The 22,592-nt window shown below is 45.8% G+C and overlaps 1 protein-coding gene across 9 annotated transcripts; it reads left to right on the forward strand.

Annotated features, from left to right (window-relative positions):
- Positions 1–226: 226 nt before the first annotated feature.
- ago1 (argonaute RISC component 1) lies at positions 227–22,519 on the forward strand. 9 transcript variants are annotated; one of them, XM_014200503.3, is made up of 19 exons: positions 227–808; positions 4,870–5,056; positions 6,136–6,256; positions 6,400–6,581; positions 7,178–7,314; positions 7,760–7,913; positions 8,541–8,645; positions 8,970–9,117; positions 9,249–9,368; positions 9,654–9,776; positions 13,585–13,748; positions 14,172–14,356; positions 16,744–16,903; positions 17,125–17,215; positions 18,020–18,214; positions 18,520–18,654; positions 18,855–18,956; positions 19,436–19,635; positions 19,870–22,519. In XM_014200503.3, exons 1-19 carry the CDS (start codon positions 784–786, stop codon positions 19,976–19,978), a joined length of 2,643 nt encoding a protein of 880 aa, XP_014055978.3. In that variant the 5' UTR covers positions 227–783; the 3' UTR covers positions 19,979–22,519. The 9 variants fall into 9 exon arrangements, with proteins under 9 accessions (XP_014055978.3, XP_082831410.1, XP_082831412.1 ...); XM_082975284.1 differs by having other exon boundaries at positions 19,436–19,634; positions 19,866–22,519; XM_082975286.1 differs by having other exon boundaries at positions 13,615–13,748; positions 19,436–19,634; positions 19,866–22,519.
- The last annotated feature ends 73 nt before the right edge of the window (positions 22,520–22,592 follow it).

Raw genomic sequence — 22,592 nt, forward strand, 5'->3', positions numbered from 1 at the left:
TGGATAGGTTTCAAATTGGACTCAGTGCTATCCGGGATCTTGGGACGTCCCTACTGAAGTGGAATTTAAAATAGGTAAGGGTTATGGGTTTCCCAAACTCCGTCCTGGGGACCCCGTTTTGTTTTTTGCCCAAGCACTACACAGCTGATTCAAATTATCATCAAGCTTTGGTTGTTTGAATCAGCTGGGGAAAAACCCAACATTTACACCCTTTGGTCCCCAGGACCGAGTTTAGGAAACATTGATAGGGAAGGGACGTCCCAAGAATTCCGGATAGCACTAACCATGTCCAGCTCAGCTGCTACGCCAAGATAACCCGTACAGCAGCCTCCAGTAGAGGGCGACTACAACAACTCGTGTACAGAATGCAACATCATTCAAAGTCAAAGAAGAGGTTTCAGAATTCGGGGGGGGGGGCTGACCCGTTTTTGTTCCACTGGAGAATCGTTCTTGAACGGTGAGCAGGAGCATAACAGACCGATAAGAAAGCATAGCGCCACGGGTAATCTTATCAGGCCAGGTAAAGAGAGGAAAGAAACCCGATGCAAGGTATCGCACAAGAGCCGTTCAGACAGCGATTCTCGGGTGATCAGACAAGCAGCTTTTGTCGTTACAACTCTGCGTGTCTGGGGTACTGGAAGGGGTGGGGGTTTAGCGAGTACGGAGAAGACTACACGCCGAGAGGAGGGGGCTGGAAGTCTGCAACTCTTCCAGCCTGAAAGGGCTGGCGCTGTGGCCATAGAACCCTGGACTGTCTAGTGCCCGCGCGGTTAAGTGGATGGGATGGAGCCGGGACCGTCTGGCGCTGGTAGGTCTCTCTCTTTTCTCTGTCAAGGGTGGAATTTTTGCTTATCTTCAGCTATAGCAGCATATGGTAACATGCAATTGCCCATATTTTTGAATATCTGGTGCAGCATTCTCTTATGCTAGCTGGCTGGCTGAAAAACACGTCCATCACAACGGTTGTGGGTATTTTTCAACCATAGCTCGTGTAGTATACGACATTAGTTATCATAGCGAGAGACGGGTCTTTTGGTGCACTGAAAATGTCCAGGGTCAGGGGCGGGGGCAGGGGGGCCGTGGGAATCTCTGGCGTGGAGACACGAGGTAAAGCCCGCCTGCACCCCTCTCACTCACACACCCTAAATACTAGACTCTCTGTTTTGGCAGTCTGTCTTCAACATACATTTTTGGAACGATAGAAAAGTGCACTGGTCCAAATAGAATTTCTTCACAACCCACCTAAATGAATACACAATGAACTAACTCAAGTCTATGTGAACACCACAATTAGTTATGTTTTTGAATACTGAAGTGAGTGGCTATTGGAGTACCTCCTTACATTGTGATTAGTACATGCTATAGAAATTAAACCGCCATGGAACCTCCTGTGTCAACATTTTTACATCAAGGTCATTCCAATTTAATGTTCATATTGGTTAATGCTAGATTTATTTACATGTTAGACATTTAGCAGACACTTATCCAGAGCGACTTACAGTTAATGTATTCATCTTAAAATAGCTAGGTGGGACATCCACATCTTAGTCATAGTAAGTACATTTTTCCTCGATGAAGTAGTTATCAGCGAAGTCCGTGCTAGTAGTGGTGGGAAGTTAAGTGCCAGTGTTAGTTCACGAAAGGCAAGTTATGGCATATCAAAAAGCATGTGGTGTTTCACTTTTGTTACTTAGTTAAAGAGGGCAGACAGCCATACTACTCTAAATATTATGATGACCTGTGATATGACGCTGTGCTTTAGTCTGGTCTGAAGTCCAGTCTGTGCATAATCAAATATTTTAGCGACTCCCTAACCAAGTCTGAACTTGATCACCAACATAGACGATTTAGTGACCAATGGAATGTGAAAAGTTGATATCACAAAGATTGGTCCCCAGGTATTAGTATTAATCACAGTTATGTTAGCTAAAGTTCACTGTCATTCAAATGGAGTAGGCCAATCGTTTGACAGCTTGTTGACACTTAAGTATGGAGTTGTTTGTTTTTAGAGAGGGGGAGGGGGACAAACCGTTAATGACCCCCAGACCTGCCCATCTCCCAGAAGTCTTCTTCTCTGACCAAAGCTACATGTTCTTTGTTGTGTATCTTTACGCAACTACATTGACTGACTGGCCTCCAGATATGGGACTAGTAGGATTTTACAGAACCTGTATAGGACTCCATTTACACATTAATATTAGTCAGTTAATCAGCAACACTTAAATGAAAATTCCACTATCTTTTGGTATTTGTTTCATTAGTCCACTGTTGATCATATGATGCAAAACGCAGCATACTTTGACACTTTCTGTATTTTGAAAGTTCTATATCTAGAAAACTTGATTGATGACATGCAAAACATTTTGGGACTGTATCAACAGTGGATTAATGAAACAAATAGCAACATAGTTTGAGTGGTATTTTCCTTTAAAGGTCCAATGCAGCCTTTTGATCTCAATATCAAATCATGTCTGCGTAGCAATTAAGTACCTTACTGTGATTGATTTCAATTAAAATGGTAAAAAAATAAACTAAAATAGCTTCTTAGAAAATAGTAATTTCTCAAGCAAAAATTTTGCTAGGACTGTCTGAGAGGGTCCTAATTGGACGAGCCAAATTGGAAGCATGTATAACCTGAAAAATAGCTGTTATTGGCAGAGAGAAGGACAAACTGTCTTTGTTATTGGCCTATTAGCTTATACCATCTGGTGATGTCACCAGGCAGTACAAAAACCCCACCCAGCCAAACAAGTTGACATTTCAGGTGGTCTTTTCAAACAGCTCTTATACTAAAATGCATTATCATAATTTTCACCGTATTTTTTTCAACCTGTGTGGAAATATTAAAAAAAAAAAACAGGAAAATCATGTGTTTGACTGCACTGCCCCATTAAACACTGACTCTGTCCTCAAGACTAGAGTTAAGCTACTAGAATGTTTTATACCTGTACCTCAGGACAGCATTTGAATATTTATGTAAACTTAAACCTATAAATAGTCAACTCTTAGCTATATCACAATTCCAGACCGCTATTAGACATGGGATCATCTCTAGTGATGTCAGCAGGGAATAGTGTGTGTGTAATTCCATGTTTCAATGAAAAAGGAGCCTGGCCTAAACCAGACTCCAGGGAGAAACACACACAGTTGACATGGAAAGGGCCCCAGTGCCAGGGAAAGGCTGCTATTGTCTGGGGATGTGTGAACCCTGGCTCCACTTCTCACCATCTGCCTACACTGGGGTGGGGCGGGCTGCCGGTGTGTGTGTCTGCAATAGTGCGTGTGTGTTTAGCCTACTCCGTGTCAAGACTCTTCAGACTTATGCCGTCGGTGTAACAAACACACCTTCAGTAGAATCTACCTAGTCTTATGTGGTTTATCATGCCCGATTTGCCAGTCCATAGTTGGCTGCTTTTTCAAGGTCTAGTGAGCGTATACATCCTTGACTGACTGCTATGCTTGACTACAGGATTTCCAATGCTTGCCTTTTAAACCACAAGCTCTCCGCTCAGCTATAGGCCTCGCATGTGAGAGAGATTAATGACTGGGGAGGAGGCCGCTCGGACGTAATGTGGAAACACTAACGCTGCTTCAGGATGAAAAAGGCCAAGGTCCCCACACACACACACACACACACACTACCCCTCCACACACACTACCCCTCCACACACACGCACACTACCCCTCCACCCACCCACTGCCCCTCCAGGTTTCCTGATCTCCATGACAATGCCAGTGTTGCTGTGGAGTCTCCATGGTAAGCCTGGGAATGTTGGGGGGGACCCCTGTGTTTGTGTGTGGTAGTGGGGGCTCTCCCTCTCTCCCCAGCCCCCCTGTCTGTGTGATGGAGGAGGAGGGCAGCTGGGGTCTTTGTTGTGATTGTGAGAGGGCTGTTCTCTGGGGAAGCAGAGGTTAAGACATGGACTGGACTGGGCTGGGCTGGGCCCCCTCTCAGGCAGGGAGGAAGGCAGGAGTCTCACATTTTACCAGGCCGATCTGAAGTCACACACCTCTTGAACTTCACCTACTTGTGTTCCTCACTGCAGTTTGTGTATTCACTCTCCGCTCAATAACAAAGTTTCAAATTATGTTTGACAAGAGGCTAGCAGTAGCATTCATGTCAAACGAAAACATCTCAAATGCAGGCTTTTAGTCGTCTTCTGTGACCGTTGGATTGTGTGCCTATGCTACTATCGCTAACTAGCTAAGGCACATTTGTGATCGTTCCATCTTATGTAGGCGGAGGTCATTTGATTATTTTCAATACAAAATCCCACTAGAAGCCCTTGTGAGGCTAGCCTACACCTCCGCTAGCAGTATCTCACCCTGCCGGCGTGTTTAAGGAAATGTCTATCTTTCTTTCAGTGTCTGTCTGGCTTGGTGTATCCAGCATCGCCCTAATGTATTCTTTTTCTCTCTCTCTTACCCTTTAATTATCATTGAACCACCAACCACCCCTCTCCCTTCTCTTTCGTTCACACCCGCCTTCCTCTCACCCTAATCGCTTTGTTCCTCCTCCCCTCTCTCCCGCTATTCTCTCTCTCTCCACGTACCCCCATTCCTTCATTCATTATCCCCATATTTTGCCGCTCAACCTTTTCCTTCCTGTCCGTCTGTTGCCCTTTTCTTCTTCTCTACTTCTTCCCGTCTCTTCTTCTGACTCGTTATCCAACTTATGACCTCTCTCCGCCCGTCGTCACATGCCCATGCCCCCTCTCCCTGCCCATCATCGCATGCCCATGCTCACTTTTCTTTCCTCATTACTCCATTTATTTCATCTCCCATACCCACATCCCTACCGTTTCTGCCCTTGCCTAAACTTCCGATACCCTTTCCCTAAATTGCCCATGTCTACCACTGCCCCTCCAGTGCCCATGGGGCCCTTCCCCCCACCTCTGCAGCAGGTGTTCCAGGCACCCCGCCGGCCGGGCATGGGCACTGTGGGCAAGCCCATCAAGCTGCTGGCCAACTACTTTGAGGTGGAGATCCCCAAGATGGACGTGTTCCACTACGAGGTGGACATCAAGCCTGACAAGTGTCCCCGACGGGTCAACAGGTAGAGTAACGTGTCACCCTACATAGTCTCATGTGCCAGACCTCGTCCCCTGTGGGCAATATCCTGGGGATTGAGGTTACCCAACTCCACACCTGTCACCCAGGTGTCCCCAACTATAGGTGACGCAGTGGTCCACTTGATGGCTAACATTTTCCCAATGTTTTGTAAGAACCACAGAATATGGACTGTAGAACTGAGCCGTAGTCAGAACTCGGAGGACCACACTCTATATAGAAGTGTAAGTCTGTAGAGGTCCAACAACTTCTCAAGGTGATTCAGAGAGACACTCACAGTTCATTAGTGCACCATGACTATGACTCTCTCGTCCAGTATCCACCATTACCTAGCCAGGATATAATTAACGGTCTTCAAGAGATCCCCATTGTAGGGTGGTCATCATTGGCCAATATATTCTAAACCCCGGACATTGGTTTCAATGTTTCGCCAATTGAGCCGCCTGCGTTTCTTTCCTCTGATTGATTTGACTGAGGATTTATTGCAGCCGTTGTACAACCTCATGAAGTGTAACTCAACCGTTTTATATCCAACAACAAAAAACTGGTCCCGGAAGAGAAGCTTCTATCTCGTTTACTTGTTTAACAGAGAAGCTGAGTTAAATGTGTAGTTTTTACTTAGCATGATGAAAATGTACGAAGTACACACACACCGAACACACACGTCTTAGAGCTTCCTGCTTCGTTCTTACTTAGGAGACAAAGCGTCCATGCAGGCATGCGAAAGGTCAACCCAACATGACCTCTCCTTTTTAACCCGTCCACTCTACCCCCACACCATGTATTCAGAGGTGCTGGGGCCCCATAGCTGCCTCCCTTTGTCCTAGGGATTCCCCCACGACCATGAGACATCACCTCTCACCAGCTGTATCCTGCTTGATCCATAACCAATCGAATCGGGTCTTCCCTGCTCCCCAGAAAACACCCATCCTAAATCCAGATTTCTGATGTTGGGTTTAATTTGGAGCACTACATTTGTTGACAGATGGTAGTCTTGTGGTTTTGTCTCCTCTGGTGGTCATGATGGTGACCCTAGTGTATTTGACTCTGTGTCGCCCCCTGCAGGGAAGTGGTGGAATACATGGTGCAGCACTTCAAGCCCCAGCTCTTTGGCGACAGGAAGCCAGTGTACGACGGCAAGAAGAATATCTATACGGTGCTAGCGCTTCCTATCGGAAGTGAGAAGGTAGGCATAAGGGAGAGAGAGTGTGTGTCCTATACATTTGAGCAAGTCCCTTTCTACTCCTGTCTATATCCGTTCCATCGCTGTATCCTGTAACCCATCGCCCCTCCACCTAAACTCTCCTCCATCCCTCTTTCTCCCTGAAGGTGGACTTTGAGGTGACTATCCCCGGGGAGGGGAAGGATCGTATCTTCAAGGTGTCTATCCGCTTCCTGGCCACGGTGTCATGGCGTCTGCTCCAGGAGACGCTGGTCAGCGGGCGCCTGCAGGTACCCCTGGACTCTGTCCAAGCCCTGGATGTGGCCATGCGCCACCTGGCCTCCATGAGGTACGGTACACTAAGCACACACGTGCGTGTGTACACACACACGCGCACACAGGCAGACACACACAGGCAGACACAGACAGGTAGGAGGGCACGCAAACACGCTCACTATGAAAGCAAGGGCAGAGAAGCTTGTGGCTAATTACAAAGCTAGGATCTATGATGCACAAACAGTCAAACACACACGCCATGGGACAACAGTCTGTGTGCATGTTGTCTTCAAACTAATTGAAAGGCCTTGACATGTGAATGTTTTGTTATTTTATATTTTTTTCAAATCTCGAACAATAGCAAGATATTCCTGTCAAACTTGTTGAACAGCGATTTAGTTTTAGATTCTATTATATTTACATCTCTAGAGGAGATGAACAGATGCCTGATAGCTGAGAACTGTGTAAAGGTGTCACATGAACAAAATCTAATAATCAGACAGTGACTTGGAGGCTTGATGAGATCACATACACAAGCTGTTGACTCATTCTATTGGGCTTATGTCTGCGAAGCCTTATTGGTGACACAGAATTACTGGACATTGAATCATGCTGCGGTGCTGAGACTCAAATGAGTCATTCTCCATAAGGTCATCTTTTGTCATCCAGGTACACTCCGGTGGGACGATCATTCTTCTCCCCACCTGAAGGATACTACCATCCCCTGGGTGGGGGGAGGGAAGTGTGGTTTGGCTTCCACCAGTCTGTGCGCCCCGCCATGTGGAAGATGATGCTAAATATTGATGGTGAGTCGGCTGAGTCCCACCAGGCAAGATCTACTCGAGGGTATGAAGTCACAGATCATAAAAAGTTGCATCTGCATGATGGTATGAAAATCTGATCTTAGGTATGCTCTTAAACTTACATTCACAGTGGTCTATGATTTAACATCTGCTTTGTGTGGTGTAAAAATTCACTGCAGATCAAATGCTTAGAAATGACTTCAGTCTATTGTATTGGGTTGTGTTCATTAGTCACCAAAAGGAAGAAAACACACAGGAACTAAGTGGATTTGTCCTATTAGAAACTCTCATTTTCCTTTTCCGCCGAAACATTTTCTTATATGTTTTCCCTTGCATGCCCTAGCGAACACAACCCAATGCTTAGGAATAACATAATCCTGTACCACTGGGCTTCTGTCTCCGCTGCACTTCACTTCCATTCAGACTGAATGCATCTTTCTCCCTCAAGTGTCTGCCACGGCCTTCTACAAAGCCCAGCCGGTGATCGAATTCATGTGCGAAGTCCTGGACATCCGCAACATAGACGAGCAGCCCAAGACCCTGACCGACTCGCAGAGGGTCCGCTTCACCAAGGAGATCAAAGGTGGGCCGTTGAACAGTGAGTGAGTACCTTCCACACGCCATGCCGCCTGCCTCTCACCAATGCCCCTCCCTCCCTCCCTCAGATGATCCCCTCACATCACTCCTCACTCCTTCTCCCATCACTCATTCCTTCCCCACTCACTCCTTCCTCAATCTCTCCACTCCTCCACCACTCACTTCACTCCTTCTTATCTTCTCTTACTGACTCACTCACTCCTCCATTTCCTTTTCTCCACCTTCTTTTGACGTTCATCCTTCTCTCCATCATGCCCTCTGTTATTTTCTACCCCAGTACTCTCCCCAGAATTTTTTCATAGTGTAAAGATCATCTTCAGAAAGTAGAAATCCTCATCACCTCTGTCGACTCTATCCTCAATTCTGCATTCCTGAATTTCTATAAAACGGCGTGATTGAAAGCAGTGTTATACATTTTGGATGAGTTTTCATAAAGAAATACATTTGAAAGTCCACATGATGGCGCTAAAGAGTAAAAAGTGAAAGACTGGTAGAGCAGTGCCTCTGTGCACACAGCCTATGGGGAGAACTCTGATGTCCTTCCCTTCTCCTCCACCCTCTCCCCATCTATGTCTGTCCCCGTGCCGTCACTACTGCTGGCTCTTATCTTTGTGTGTGTCTGTGCCCTGCTGTCGGTGGGCGTTACCAGGTCTGAAGGTGGAGGTGACTCACTGCGGTCAGATGAAGAGGAAGTACCGCGTCTGCAACGTCACGCGACGCCCCGCCAGCCACCAGACGTGAGTAGCGTCACACGGTTGATCCTACTGATGCTCCCCGGAGAAGGGATGTTTTGGGTGGATGATATGTCTGAGATAATTCCAATAAAAGTCATGACCCATAAATCATCGGTGTCAGTTGGGATATTGGTCTTTGTGATTCTGAGTAAGGATATGTTCCATGACAAGGATGGATGTTTTTTATTATCCACCTTTTTTCTCGCATTTAGTGAAGACACCAGTGGTTTTCTAGAGGCACTTGCACCAATGTGAGGCATGTGGTGACTATTCTCAGGTCGCTGTGTTAGTCAGTTTTGACATATTTTATTACACAATCCCTACCAGGTTTCCCCTGCAGCTTGAGAGCGGACAGACGGTAGAATGTACGGTGGCCCAGTACTTCAAGCAGAAGTACAATCTGCAGCTCAAGTATCCCCACCTGCCCTGCCTCCAGGTGGGCCAGGAGCAGAAGCACACCTACCTGCCCCTGGAGGTGAGAAATATTCGACCGCTGACTCTTCTAGAGTGAATATATTCAATTCAGTCCAGTTGCTTTATGTGTTTGAGAAGGAAATTCCTGCTTATATAATATGCTCAATGGTTTTTGGTTTTATTTCGCTGCAGGTGTGTAACATAGTAGCAGGGCAGCGCTGCATCAAGAAACTGACAGATAATCAGACGTCCACTATGATCAAAGCCACGGCTCGCTCTGCACCTGACAGACAGGAGGAGATCAGCCGGCTGGTGAGTCAGTGGTGCCGCCTGGTGGCTGGAGGCTGCAATGCGAAACTACCAGCTATGAGCATGCGAATTGGCATTAATGAATTGAACACAAGACCATCCAACACAGATTAACTCATACTACTACTACTACTACTACTACTACTACTAGACTTGAGGGAAAAGACAATACATAGTAAATTACTTCCTATTATTCTCTCCACAGATGTGAATTGACAGCACAGCAGTGTGAATGTGACATGCGAGAATGTATAACATATCCTGTCTGTTGTCCCCGTCTATCCACAGATGAAAAATGCCAACTTTAACCTGGACCCGTACATCCAGGAGTTTGGGATCAAGGTGAAGGATGAGATGGCGGAGGTGACGGGAAGGGTGCTGCCTGCCCCCATCCTACAGTATGGAGGACGGGTAAGAGACATCGCGCTTATAGTACAGCCACATTAAGCATCCTTTCAATTGTGTGTACTTAGTGCAAAAAAAATGTGTCCAGGAAAGTAAATGGAGGAGTAATTAATTTGCCTCTCGCATTGGGTTATGTTTTCTTTAGCACAATTTACTGTCCAGATTGTGTATGTATATATCAAAAAAATAAAGGGAACACTTAAACACATCCTAGATCTGAATGAAAGAAATAATCTTATTAAATACTTTTTTCTTTACATAGTTGAATGTGCTGACAACAAAATCACACAAAAATAATCAATGGAAATCCAATTTATCAACCCATGGAGGTCTGGATTTGGAGTCACACTCAAAATTAAAGTGGAAAACCACACTACAGGCTGATCCAACTTTTGATGTAATGTCCTTAAAGCATTCAAAAGTGACCAAAACATCAGCCAGGAAGCATAGGAACTGAGAAGTGGTCTGTGGTCCCCACCTGCAGAACCACTCCTTTATTGGGGGTGTCTTGCTAATTGCTTATAATTTCCACCTGTTGTCTATTCCATTTGCACAACAGCATGTGAAATTTATTGTCAATCAGTGTTGCTTCCTATGTGGACAGTTTGATTTCACAGAAGTGTGATTGACTTGGAGTTACATTGTGTTGTTTAAGTGTTTCCTTTATTTTTTTGAGCAGTATATATACACTGCTCAAAAAAATAAAGGGAACGCTTAAACAACACAATGTAACTCCAAGCCAATCACACTTCTGGGAAGTCAAACTGTCCACTTAGGAAGAAACTCTGATTGACAATAAATTTCACATGCTGTTGTGCAAATGGAATAGACAACAGGTGGAAATTATAGGCAATTAGCAAGACACCGCCAATAAAGGAGTGGTTCTGCAGGTGGTGACCACAGACCACTTCTCAGTTCCTATGCTTCCTGGCTGATGTTTTGGTCACTTTTGAATGCTGGCGGTGATTTCACTCTAGTGGTAGCATGAGACGGAGTCTACAACCCACACAAGTGGCTTAGGTAGTGCAGCTCATCCAGGATGGAACATCAATGCGAGCTGTGGCAAGAAGGTTTGCTGTGTCTGTCAGCGTAGTGTCCAGAGCATGGAGGCGCTACCAGGAGACAGGCCAGTACATCAGGAGACGTGGAGGAGGCCGTAGGAGGGCAACAACCCAGCAGCAGGACCGCTACCTCCGCCTTTGTGCAAGGAGGAGCAGGAGGAGCACTGCCAGAGCCCTGCAAAATGACCTCCAGCAGGCCACAAATGTGCATGTGTCTGCTCAAACGGTCAGAAACAGACTCCATGAGGGTGGTATGAGGGCCCGACATCCACAGGTGGGGGTTGTGCTTACAGCCCAACACCGTGCAGGACGTTTGGCATTTACCAGAGAACACCAAGATTGGCAAATTCGCCACTGGCGCCCTGTGGTCTTCACAGATGAAAGCAGGTTCACACTGAGCACATGTGACAGAGTCTGGAGACGCCGTGGAGAACGTTCTGCTGCCTGCAACATCCTCCAGCATGACCGGTTTGGCGGTGGGTCAGTCATGGTGTGGGGTGGTATTTCTTTGGGGGGCCGCACAGCCCTCCATGTGCTCGCCAGAGGTAGCCTGACTGCCATTAGGTACCGAGATGAGATCCTCAGACCCCTTGTGAGACCATATGCTGGTGCGGTTGGCCCTGGGTTCCTCCTAATGCAAGACAATGCTAGACCTCATGTGGCTGGAGTGTGTCAGCAGTTCCTGCAAGAGGAAGGCATTGATGCTATGGACTGGCCCGCCCGTTCCCCAGACCTGAATCCAATTGAGCACATCTGGGACATCATGTCTCGCTCCATCCACCAACGCCACGTTGCACCACAGCTTGTCCAGGAGTTGGCGGATGCTTTAGTCCAGGTCTGGGAGGAGATCCCTCAGGAGACCTTCCGCCACCTCATCAGGAGCATGCCCAGGCGTTGTAGGGAGGTCATACAGGCACGTGGAGGCCACACACACTACTGAGCCTCATTTTGAGTTGTTTTAAGTACATTACATCAAAGTTGGATCAGCCTGTAGTGTGGTTTTCCACTTTAATTTTGAGTGTGACTCCAAATCCAGACCTCCATGGGTTGATAAATTGGATTTCCATTGGTTATTTTTGTGTGATTTTGTTGTCAGCACATTCAACTATGTAAAGAAAAAAGTATTTAATAAGATTATTTCATTCATTCAGATCTAGGATGTGTTATTTTAGTGTTCCCTTTATTTTTTTGAGCAATATATATATATATATATATATTACACACATAGCCCAATGCGAGATATATATATATATATATATATATATTTTTTTTTCTCTCTCTCAGTAACAACAGGAGTAGCCCACAAAGCTACTCACCAGTGGGCTATAGAGTGATGAGGAGGACTTCACTATTCATTTTCTGGATTCAGGTTCATTCGAACATAGTTTTAAGCTTTGTTTTACTTTTGTCGGTTCCTGCTAATTTCGGGATTGTATATCGATTCGCTCTCCTTAAATATTTGTCATCTGACGTATTCATTTTAGTCTCTGAATTGTGTAATCAAACTTTTTGCTGCCAGCTTCTGATACCAGGGTATAAAAACTGCAATTTATGTCCTGACTTAATCTAGTGTGCATGTGCGTCCAGCTATATCGTGCTGACTAGCTGAGCTATGCTAGTTTTTGTCCTCATTGCCAAACTTAATAAGTACTGCACCCTCAACTTCAAAACTCCTTTGCTAGTTATACAATCATGTAACTAAGAAATTAGCTGAAAATGATTTGTTTTGTTGAATAGTCATGACTGGTTTGCACTATCTGTCATAATAAGCTGTGGTGAAGGATGTCATTGCTACTTAACATTGATCCAAGTTCAGTTTTGAGATCGACCATCATTGGCGTAGGTTTAGCTGGATGTTTCTGACGGGTCTTGGAACTGTGACGAGGAGCAGCCTCTCCCCGCTTTGCTTGATGGGATATGTAGTGATTTTGCCAACACGGCCATGTACACAGTCTTGTACCCTTAATTAACCTCTTTGGGCTACGGGGCAGTATTTTCACGTCCGGATGAAAAGCGTGCCCAGAGTAAACTGCCTGCTACTCAGGCCCAGAAGCTAGGCTATTATTAGTAGATTTGGATCGAAAACACTCTGAAGTTTCTAAAACTGTTTGAATGATGTCTGTGAGTATAACAGAACTCATATGGCAGGTGAAAACCTGAGAAATCCAACCAGGAAGTGGGAAATCTGAGGTTTGTAGTTTTTCAAGTGATTGCCTATCCAATATCCAGTGTATATGGGGTCAGATTGCACTTCCTAAGGCTTCCACGAGATGTCAAGAGTCTTTAGAAAGTTGTTTCAGGCTTCTATTGTGAAAGGGGAGAGAATAAGACCACTGACAGTAAGTGGCTCAGCTGAACGCCATGAGTTGTTTATTGCGCGCGGCTGTGAGCGCGAGCTCCCTTTCCTTTCTAATGACAATGGAATTGTCCGGTTGGAATATTATTGAATATTTATGATAAAAACATCCTAAAGATTGTGATTTAAAGTGAATTAAATCAGACTTTATTAGTTATAAGTAATCCAGGAACGTCAAGATTTAATTGACACGAGTCAACCCAAGAAAATAGCAACTCTACAGAGCACCAACGGCTATAATGAATGACTAAATTACTTCCGGACACAAAGGGTCCACAGAGTTCCTCCTCACCACTCTATATCAAACCAGGCTTATGGCTTCAGAAGTCAGTCCCCACTACAGTAGTTGTGGATTTCACAGAGTGCAAACAGCCCTGACATTGATCTGGTTCTGAAGCTTTTGTCTCCCACCTGTTCCACCTCACAGAACCGGGCCATCGCCACGCCCAACCAGGGGGTGTGGGACATGAGGGGAAAGCAGTTCTACAACGGCATTGAGATCAAGGTGTGGGCCATCGCCTGCTTCGCCCCCCAGAAACAGTGTCGCGAGGAGGTGCTCAAGTAAGTACCCTGCTTGGAGTGGGGGGTAGTGTGGGAAGGGGCGTCTGAAGTGGATATCTTCAGGCATCGTATTAGAGATTCCTGTCAGAGTGCAACAGTATTTATCTAAAGATAAAATATGTACTGTTCTTGGCTTTGCTATGTGGTTTTGTGTGTTAGAGTAGTGTTTATTTGTTTTACATTTAGAGCTTTACTTGCTGTGGCATGGGTCTTGTTCATTAGTGCACACTACGGGGAAGCGTTCTGAAACATTTTTGCAATTGGAAATGACCATTCCGTTGGAGAAGCCCAGATGGTACATCCCTGTTTCAGTCCATTGTCTTCCGTTTGGTGCTTAATAAACACAGTCCCGGGCCCAGCATACAGCACCACCATGTGAACCAGGTTTCTTTCCTAACAAAACATTTTCACCACTCTCCTCAGGAACTTCACAGACCAGCTGCGTAAGATCTCCAAGGATGCTGGGATGCCCATCCAGGGCCAGCCGTGTTTCTGTAAATACGCCCAGGGAGCCGACAGTGTGGAGCCCATGTTCAGGCACCTGAAGAACACCTACTCTGGACTGCAGCTCATCATCGTCATCCTGCCCGGAAAGACCCCTGTCTACGGTAAGATTGGCCTTATTCATGCCGAGTTTGAGTTTGTTTATTCTTGCTCACAGATAAAACTGAAGAAATGCAGAATTTACATTACATTACATTTACATTTAAGTCATTTAGCAGACGCTCTTATCCAGAGCGACTTACAAAATGGTGCATTCACCTTATGATATCCAGTGGAACAACCACTTTACAATAGTGCATCTAAATCTTTTAAGGGGGGGGGGGGGTTAGAAGGATTACTTTATCCTATCCTAGGTATTCCTTAAAGAGGTGGGGTTTCAGGTGTCTCCGGAAGGTGGTGATTGACTCCGCTGTCCTGGCGTCGTGAGGGAGCTTGTTCCACCATTGGGGTGCCAGAGCAGCGAACAGTTTTGACTGGGCTGAGCGGGAACTGTGCTTCCTCAGAGGTAGGGGGGCCAGCAGGCCAGTGGTGGATGAACGCAGTGCCCTTGTTTGGGTGTAGGGCCTGATCAGAGCCTGAAGGTATGGAGGTGCCGTTCCCTTCACAGCTCCGTAGGCAATCACCATGGTCTTGTAGCGGATGCGAGCTTCAACTGGAAGCCAGTGGAGAGAGCGGAGGAGCGGGGTGACGTGAGAGAACTTGGGAAGGTTGAACACCAGACGGGCTGCGGCGTTCTGGATGAGTTGTAGGGGTTTAATGGCACAGGCAGGGAGCCCAGCCAACAGCGAGTTGCAGTAATCCAGACGGGAGATGACAAGTGCCTGGATTAGGACCTGCGCCGCTTCCTGTGTGAGGCAGGGTCGTACTCTGCGAATGTTGTAGAGCATGAACCTACAGGATCGGGTCACCGCCTTGATGTTAGTGGAGAACGACAGGGTGTTGTCCAGGATCACGCCAAGGTTCTTAGCACTCTGGGAGGAGGACACAAGGGAGTTGTCAACCGTGATGGCGAGATCATGGAACGGGCAGTCCTTCCCCGGGAGGAAGAGCAGCTCCGTCTTGCCGAGGTTCAGCTTGAGCTGGTGATCCGTCATCCACACTGATATGTCTGACAGACATGCAGAGATGCGATTCGCCGCCTGGTTATCAGAAGGGGGAAAGGAGAAGGTTAATTGTGTGTCGTCTGCATAGCAATGATAGGAGAGACCATGTGAGGATATGACAGAGCCAAATTTACATTACTAATAATTGCAAACACTCATTTAAAATACATAATACGTGACATAAATAGAATATTGAACATTTTTCATAATGGAAATTTAAATATTAAAGTGTGATTAAAAAATATATATAATTTTTGGGAGAACCATTTAAGAGCTATAGTTATTATACAGTCTGATAGCAGAGGGTGGAGTGGCGTTTTGCAGGCGGTTCGTACGGGTGTTATACAGGACAGTTCGTGGCTGTTTCTCAGGAGCCTGGTGGTGCATTTACCTCTTTTTGGAGGGAGCAGGTCATTCAGTGGATGGTCAACAGTGTGCATGTCCTTCACCAGATGCACTGCAGCCTGCTCTCGCCTGCTCTGCAGTGAGGGGGAGCTGTGGTTGGACTGCTCCACCTCTGGAGATGATTCTCAAGGCCCTCCTCTGCACCCTGTCTAGTTGTTGAATGATTTACTTACAAAATTCAAATTGTTTAACCAAAATATCAGTTTACTCAACTTGCTTGACCACCACCCTTACAAAAATATATTTTATATAATGTATTATCTTTACCTTGACATAACCGAGACGTCTATGATACACTGAGTGTACAAAACATAATGAACACCTGCTCTTTCCATGACATAGACTGACCAGGTCAATCCAGGTGAAAGCTATGATCCTTTATTGATAACACTTGTTAAATCTACTTCAATCAGTGTAGATGGATAGGAGACCGGTTAAAGAAGGATTTTTAAGCATTGAGACAATTGAGACATGGATTGTGTATGTGTGCCATTCAGTGTGAATGGGCAAGACAAAAGAGTGCCTTTTGAACGGGGTATGGTGTAGGTGCCAGGTGCACCGGTTTGTGTCAAGAACTGCAACGCTGCTGGGTTTTCTACTCTCAGCACTTTTTAAATGTTTTTATTAACTCGAACATTTAAAAAAAACAAGCACACATAAAACTTGTAAAAGCCATACATGCACATGAGTAAAATAATTGAGAATAACACACAGTCTGGGACTTATTTCTGTTGTGGTTCTCTTGAGACAAGATGGGTATGCAAGATCGAACACTGTATGACAGCGAGATAATAAAACGAAGAACATTGATCTCATTGCAGTTACTTTCCCGTGTGTATCAAGAATGGTCCACCCCCGAAAAGACATCCAGCTAACTCGATATTAGGAAGGTGTTCTTAATGTTTTGTACTCCGTGTATAATAGCTTCAGTTTAGCATTTATGGATCTGTACTTAATTCCTGCCTGTTACTGGTCCTGTCTAGCGGAGGTGAAGAGGGTGGGAGATACTCTCCTAGGAATGGCCACTCAGTGTGTCCAGGTGAAGAACGTGGTGAAGACGTCCCCCCAGACCCTCTCCAACCTCTGCCTCAAGATCAATGTGAAGCTGGGGGGAATCAACAATATCCTGGTGCCCCACCAACGGTAAACTTTCACCAACTCTCTCCACTGGGTTGGGTTCATTATGGCACACAAAGTCCCTTCCTTTTTCAGTCCGTTTTGTTCCGTTTGGTACCTAATGGATACGACCTTGGTCTGAATGTGCTCTGGATAGAAACACATTTATGTATATGAGCACTCTTTCAAGTCAGACAAACTCCTGTGAGTTTCACTGAATTTGTCCCTTCTCCCTTCCTGTCTCACAGGTCAGCAGTGTTCCAGGAGCCTGTCATCTTCTTGGGGGCCGACGTAACACACCCCCCTGCTGGAGACGGGAAGAAGCCCTCCATTACCGCTGTAAGGCTGCTTCTCCAATACTACCACTACACCATGTTAACACAAATTATTATGTATTAAGAGTACATTGTATTTTAAGAGGGAGGGATGAGGAAGAGGTGGAGAAGGGGAAGAGAGTGGCTCAGCGCTGACTCACAGATGGGGAGGAAATGACGTCACCCCGATCCTCGCTGTCCCACAACCCGGGCCTGGCTGTGGTTGGCTGTGTAGTTGCCAAGCAATCATGACCGGCTGTTGAGTCACACAGCCCTCTGTGTGTGTCTGTATGTACTTCTGTGGGTGTGTGTGTGTGTGCGCGCTTATAGAGGTGGTCAGGAAGGATGACCATTTTTCTCACAATAACAAGACGTGAGGCTACAAGGTTACTGTTATAGATGCTGACGACACAGAGCTTCCCACACCGCCTATCCTGTGCCTCTAGAGGATGCTAGTGCTCACATTGTATAATTGGCTAGAGGTGAATCATAGAAGACTGAATTAAATATTGATGTTTTGGGTTGTCTATCTGGTCTCTGTTTTTCAGCTCATCTCTGTATTTTCAAAGCTTTTGCTTTTTAGGAGGGGTTTCTGAGTTTTGGGCCTGGATTAGTCTCAGAGTAGTAGTGCTGATATAGAATCAGTTGCCTTTTGCCTAATAGTGAATAAGATTACGTGGACAGGAGGACCAGATGATAGATCATCACTCTTACACTCTTTCTGAATACAGGCCCTAGTCTGTATGGCTCGTCCCCTCATTTCTCTCTTATTCTCATCTCTCTCTCTGTTTTTTATTTTCTTTTTCTTTCTCTCCCATGCTCTCTCCAGGTGGTAGGCAGTATGGACGCCCACCCCAGCAGGTACTGTGCCACAGTCCGGGTCCAGAGGCCCAGGCAGGAGATTATCGAAGACCTTTCTTACATGGTGCGAGAACTGCTGATCCAGTTCTACAAGTCGACCCGCTTCAAGCCCACCAGGATCATCTTCTACAGGGACGGAGTGCCTGAGGGCCAGCTGCCACAGGTACCTACTGGTCTCTGTCATTGGGCGTTATAAATGGTTATCAATAGAGATGGGGATTCATTTTTTCATTATTGATAAATGACAGAGTTGGCCAGATCATTATATTTTCCATCACTTTGACCAATAGGCCTAGTAGTTTATAGTGGTACATAATTCATATCTGAATAAGTATGATTTGATATAGTATAGCATGTGACAATAATGCACAATACTGGGAAGAGTTACAGAAAGAGGTGAGCAACGCAACTACCTCTAAAGATATCATTTGGACAGATAACGAGTAAATATTAAATTTTTCTGCGTAGATACTCCACTACGAGCTTCTGGCCATCAGGGATGCGTGCATCAAGCTGGAGAAGGACTACCAGCCTGGTATCACCTACATCGTGGTCCAGAAGCGCCACCACACACGCCTCTTCTGTGCCGACAAGTCTGAGAGAGTGAGTCAACAGTCAGAGCTATTCTAACCATAACTGTATCATGCTTTATAGGTTTCACTCTAGAACAGGGGTCTCAAACTATCGGCACACGGGCCAAATGCGGCCTGTGAGCTTATTTGATGTGGTCTGCGGTTGTAATGTTAGGATAAGCGTTTGGAATTAAATATCGTGGTCCTGTATTGTCTTTCCTTTTTCTGTAGATCGGGAAGAGTGGTAACATTCCTGCAGGGACCACAGTGGACACCAGCATCACTCACCCGTTTGAGTTTGACTTCTACCTTTGCAGTCACGCGGGTATACAGGTGAGTGGGGAGGTGCTTCTTGCTGCTGTCCAGCTGTTTTTGTCTAACCTGAGCCATTCTAAACCTCCTGGCTCTGGAGTCACATGCAGCTCTTTAACGCTCCTTTGTGGCTCCATGGCGATTTTTAATTTGTATACTTTTATTATTTATTTAACCATAGAAATCACATTGAGATTTACATCTCCAACAAAGCAGCATGCATATATTTACACGATACATAACAATGAATGTAAGTTAAAACGGTGCATATGAAAACTTTAAAAGAGCAGGTTTAAAAACATAGTTAGGGCCCTGTGTTTTGCACAATCATGTGACATGGCAAGATTCTATTCTCTATTTTAAGCCTTATTCAGAAATGAGAATTACACCAAAGATTAAACAGTTGTCTGAGGATGGCGCTGGACCATCTGACATGAAAGGGGACCGTTTGAAGTTAAAGCGTTAAACAAAAGTGATGAAATGGTCTCTCCACTCTGCAGGGGACTAGTCGGCCCTCACATTACTACGTCCTGTGGGATGACAATCGTTTCACCGCCGACGAGCTGCAAATCCTCACTTACCAGCTGTGCCACACCTACGTGCGCTGTACCCGCTCTGTCTCCATCCCAGCGCCAGCCTACTACGCCCGCCTCGTGGCCTTCCGTGCCCGCTACCATCTGGTGGACAAGGAGCACGACAGGTGAGCATGGTGGTCTAGTTAACGTTTAAAGGGACTTTACACTTAAATCTGTTGTCAGATGATGATGACTTCAAATGTAGTCTAATGTTATGATGAATTCAAGTTCCATGCCGTCGGTTTTGTCGATCCAGCTGTATGCCTCAACCTAAAATGAATGAAAAAGATGAGCACCATATAATTTCCAGATCTTATTCTGTACTTATTGTGTCCTGTGTCTTTATGTCCATACTGTAGTGGGGAGGGGAGCCATGTCTCTGGTCAGAGTAACGGTCGGGACCCCCAGGCTCTGGCCAAGGCGGTGCAGATTCACCACGACACGCTGAGGACCATGTACTTCGCCTGAGCACCACCATCACCGCCACCACCACTGTCCTTAAGACTCACCATCCCTCGGTGAGGGGCTTGGGAGCCCACAGGAAGCCTTCCATCTCTCCTCCTCCCTCCATGGCTGTGTTCACCCACACACTCCACATACCCTCTCTTGACTGACCCACCACAGCCAAACCATCCCAGTACCAGAAGTATACACCCCTCACCTGATCAACCCAGACAGACTCTGCAGCGTCCTGCACAACGGTTATTATTATCATTATTGATATGTTTGTTTTTATTTACTTTACCAGGACTATGTGTTTTGATGTTGACTTAAAAAAAAAAGGGTATTATTGTATTGTATGCGACCTTCCACACTCCTATGTATGCAATACGGAGGGGAGGAAAACAGGCGCTGAGCTGCCCCGAGACTTTTGACTGCCACCACAATGCTGCCTCTTACCTATCCGCACAGCGGATGCCAGTGTTCTGTTCCAAGCCCCTGGTACAACAGGAGTCATGGGACCCCCGGGCGGGGCGGGGGAAGGGTGACGACAAGGACACACTTATTAACTTTTTATCATGAACTCCATTCTTCTGTTGCCGTTCTCTTTTTCTCTCTTTTTTTTTTTTTTTTTTGGCCTTGATGCGCGCAACGGGACATATGGTACATAAGCACTTAGAGATTAGCATGTAGTCAACGCCACCCACCCTGCACCTATATGAAGTGTCTATGTCTGTGTGAGACTAGCCCTCTGCTCTTAATTGTGGGAATAGAGGAGAAATACAAAGGGCAGGTGTAGCATGTCGTAGATACATTAGACTAAGTCCTTCTTCACTGTATCTGTGCAGGTTGGGAGTCTCCTCTTAGAATTAGCCAGTAGAGAGAGGGCAATGTAGAAGTTAGAGGGACCATTGCATTGAGTGTATTGAATATACTTCAATATACTCACACCCCATGTACCTAAACCAGCATTATTATTATCAACCAGCCTAATGTGATGCCTACCAATGGAAAAGGGGCACCTATGTAAACAGGAAGAAGATAATCTTTGTGTCAGAATGCATTTACTCTGCGGAGGAATTACGAGGCACTTTCTTTGGTTTATGTTACTTAAGAATGGGGAGATTTGTCTTCCCTCAGGCTTCACACACAGGCCTACCCCCCCCCCCCCCCCACATAATGCATGTTCTCACACCTACAACCTCTCTAAGCTCGCTGAACCAATAGAGTAACAGTAGCAATACAAGGTCTTCATCTTTTCTTTGTAGGTGTGAAAGCAGCAAAAAGACATGGGCCAGAACACACAATGAAGTGTTTCTCCCTCACTTTTAGCACTTGACCATGGCTATATGATCATTTTACACATTCTAGGTACACATTCCAACCTATGTCAATGGAGATGACATGCACCCATCCATACTGTACCACACACAGCGTCTCTTTATTTTGTAAATAGCTTGTCCTTCCTACAGACATCGACCACAGCATTGTCAACACAAGCACACTCATGCCTCCTCACATTCTCCTACTGAGTGTGTACCGAGCCGCCTCCACGCATGCACTTGCCCCCTTAAAACCCCCACATGAATACTTGCCCCCTCCTTCCAACACCACCACCCATTTTTTTTTCCCCCAGCCATACCCCGCTCAACCCTCTGCTTCAGCTCCCCTCCTCCCAGCCTAGTGTATGATTCCCCATTGGTGCGCTGTGTGCATGGACAACACAGATAGGGGTTTGCTACATAGGTTATTGGGGGGTACTTACTCAATATGCCCTGCCTTCACTTCTGATCACTTTCTGACTTTATGAAACGCATGTAACACATTTTTATTATGACTGGATATTCTGAGCCACCTTAGTTTTCCTAGAGATAGGAGCTTAATACGCTCACTTTTGCCTTTCAGTCATTGCCTCATTTGTGTAAAACGGTGAACTGAAAGGCTGCTTTTTGTTTTCTGTATTGTGTTGAGTAGTGTCAGAGTGTATCCTCAAGGGGGTACTATGCGAAAAGTAGTCTGGCGACTTTCACTTCTTGGCCTTCAAGCGCCTCCAAACATGTCTGAGGGGTTGTAGAGCCCCTTTATGTTGGAAGGGAATGACGATAGAGATTTAATGATATGCCATTTTTGGGGGAATTCATGTTTATGAACTTAGGCAATCAAAATGCTTTTGTTCACCATTTTACTGACCCCACGTGTCCAAGGTAATTTGTATATAACCTGTAATGAATTTGGGCTCATCAATGTAGCGGGGCCTTTTTAGTTGGGGTTAGTCGTCGTCCCCAGCCCCTCTGTGTTCAAATTCAGCTTGGGTAAGCTCAGCGCCACTGATGCAGTTCTTATCTTCACTCTGGGAAAAGCATCATGATGAGGGGACAAGTGAATCCGCTCCACACTGACTAAGCAATATAAAAGCCACTGATCAAGAACAGTCGTTGTCATAGCACTTCCCAATAGGTTGAATGAAAGGAAATGGAAGCAACTTATTTTGGCTCTGTATGATGTAATAGTATGGGGACTCTGTTGGGGAGGGCTATTTTTTAAAGAAAATACATTTGTTTTTTATTACTCTTGTTGATTGTTTTTGTGTACAGACAAACCTAATGCATTTATGGTCAGTCCTGGAAGACCCACGTGTATG

Source organism: Salmo salar, chromosome 05, assembly GCF_965601325.2.
Source record: "Salmo salar chromosome 05, fSalSal1, whole genome shotgun sequence".
Lineage (NCBI taxonomy): Eukaryota > Metazoa > Chordata > Actinopteri > Salmoniformes > Salmonidae > Salmo > Salmo salar.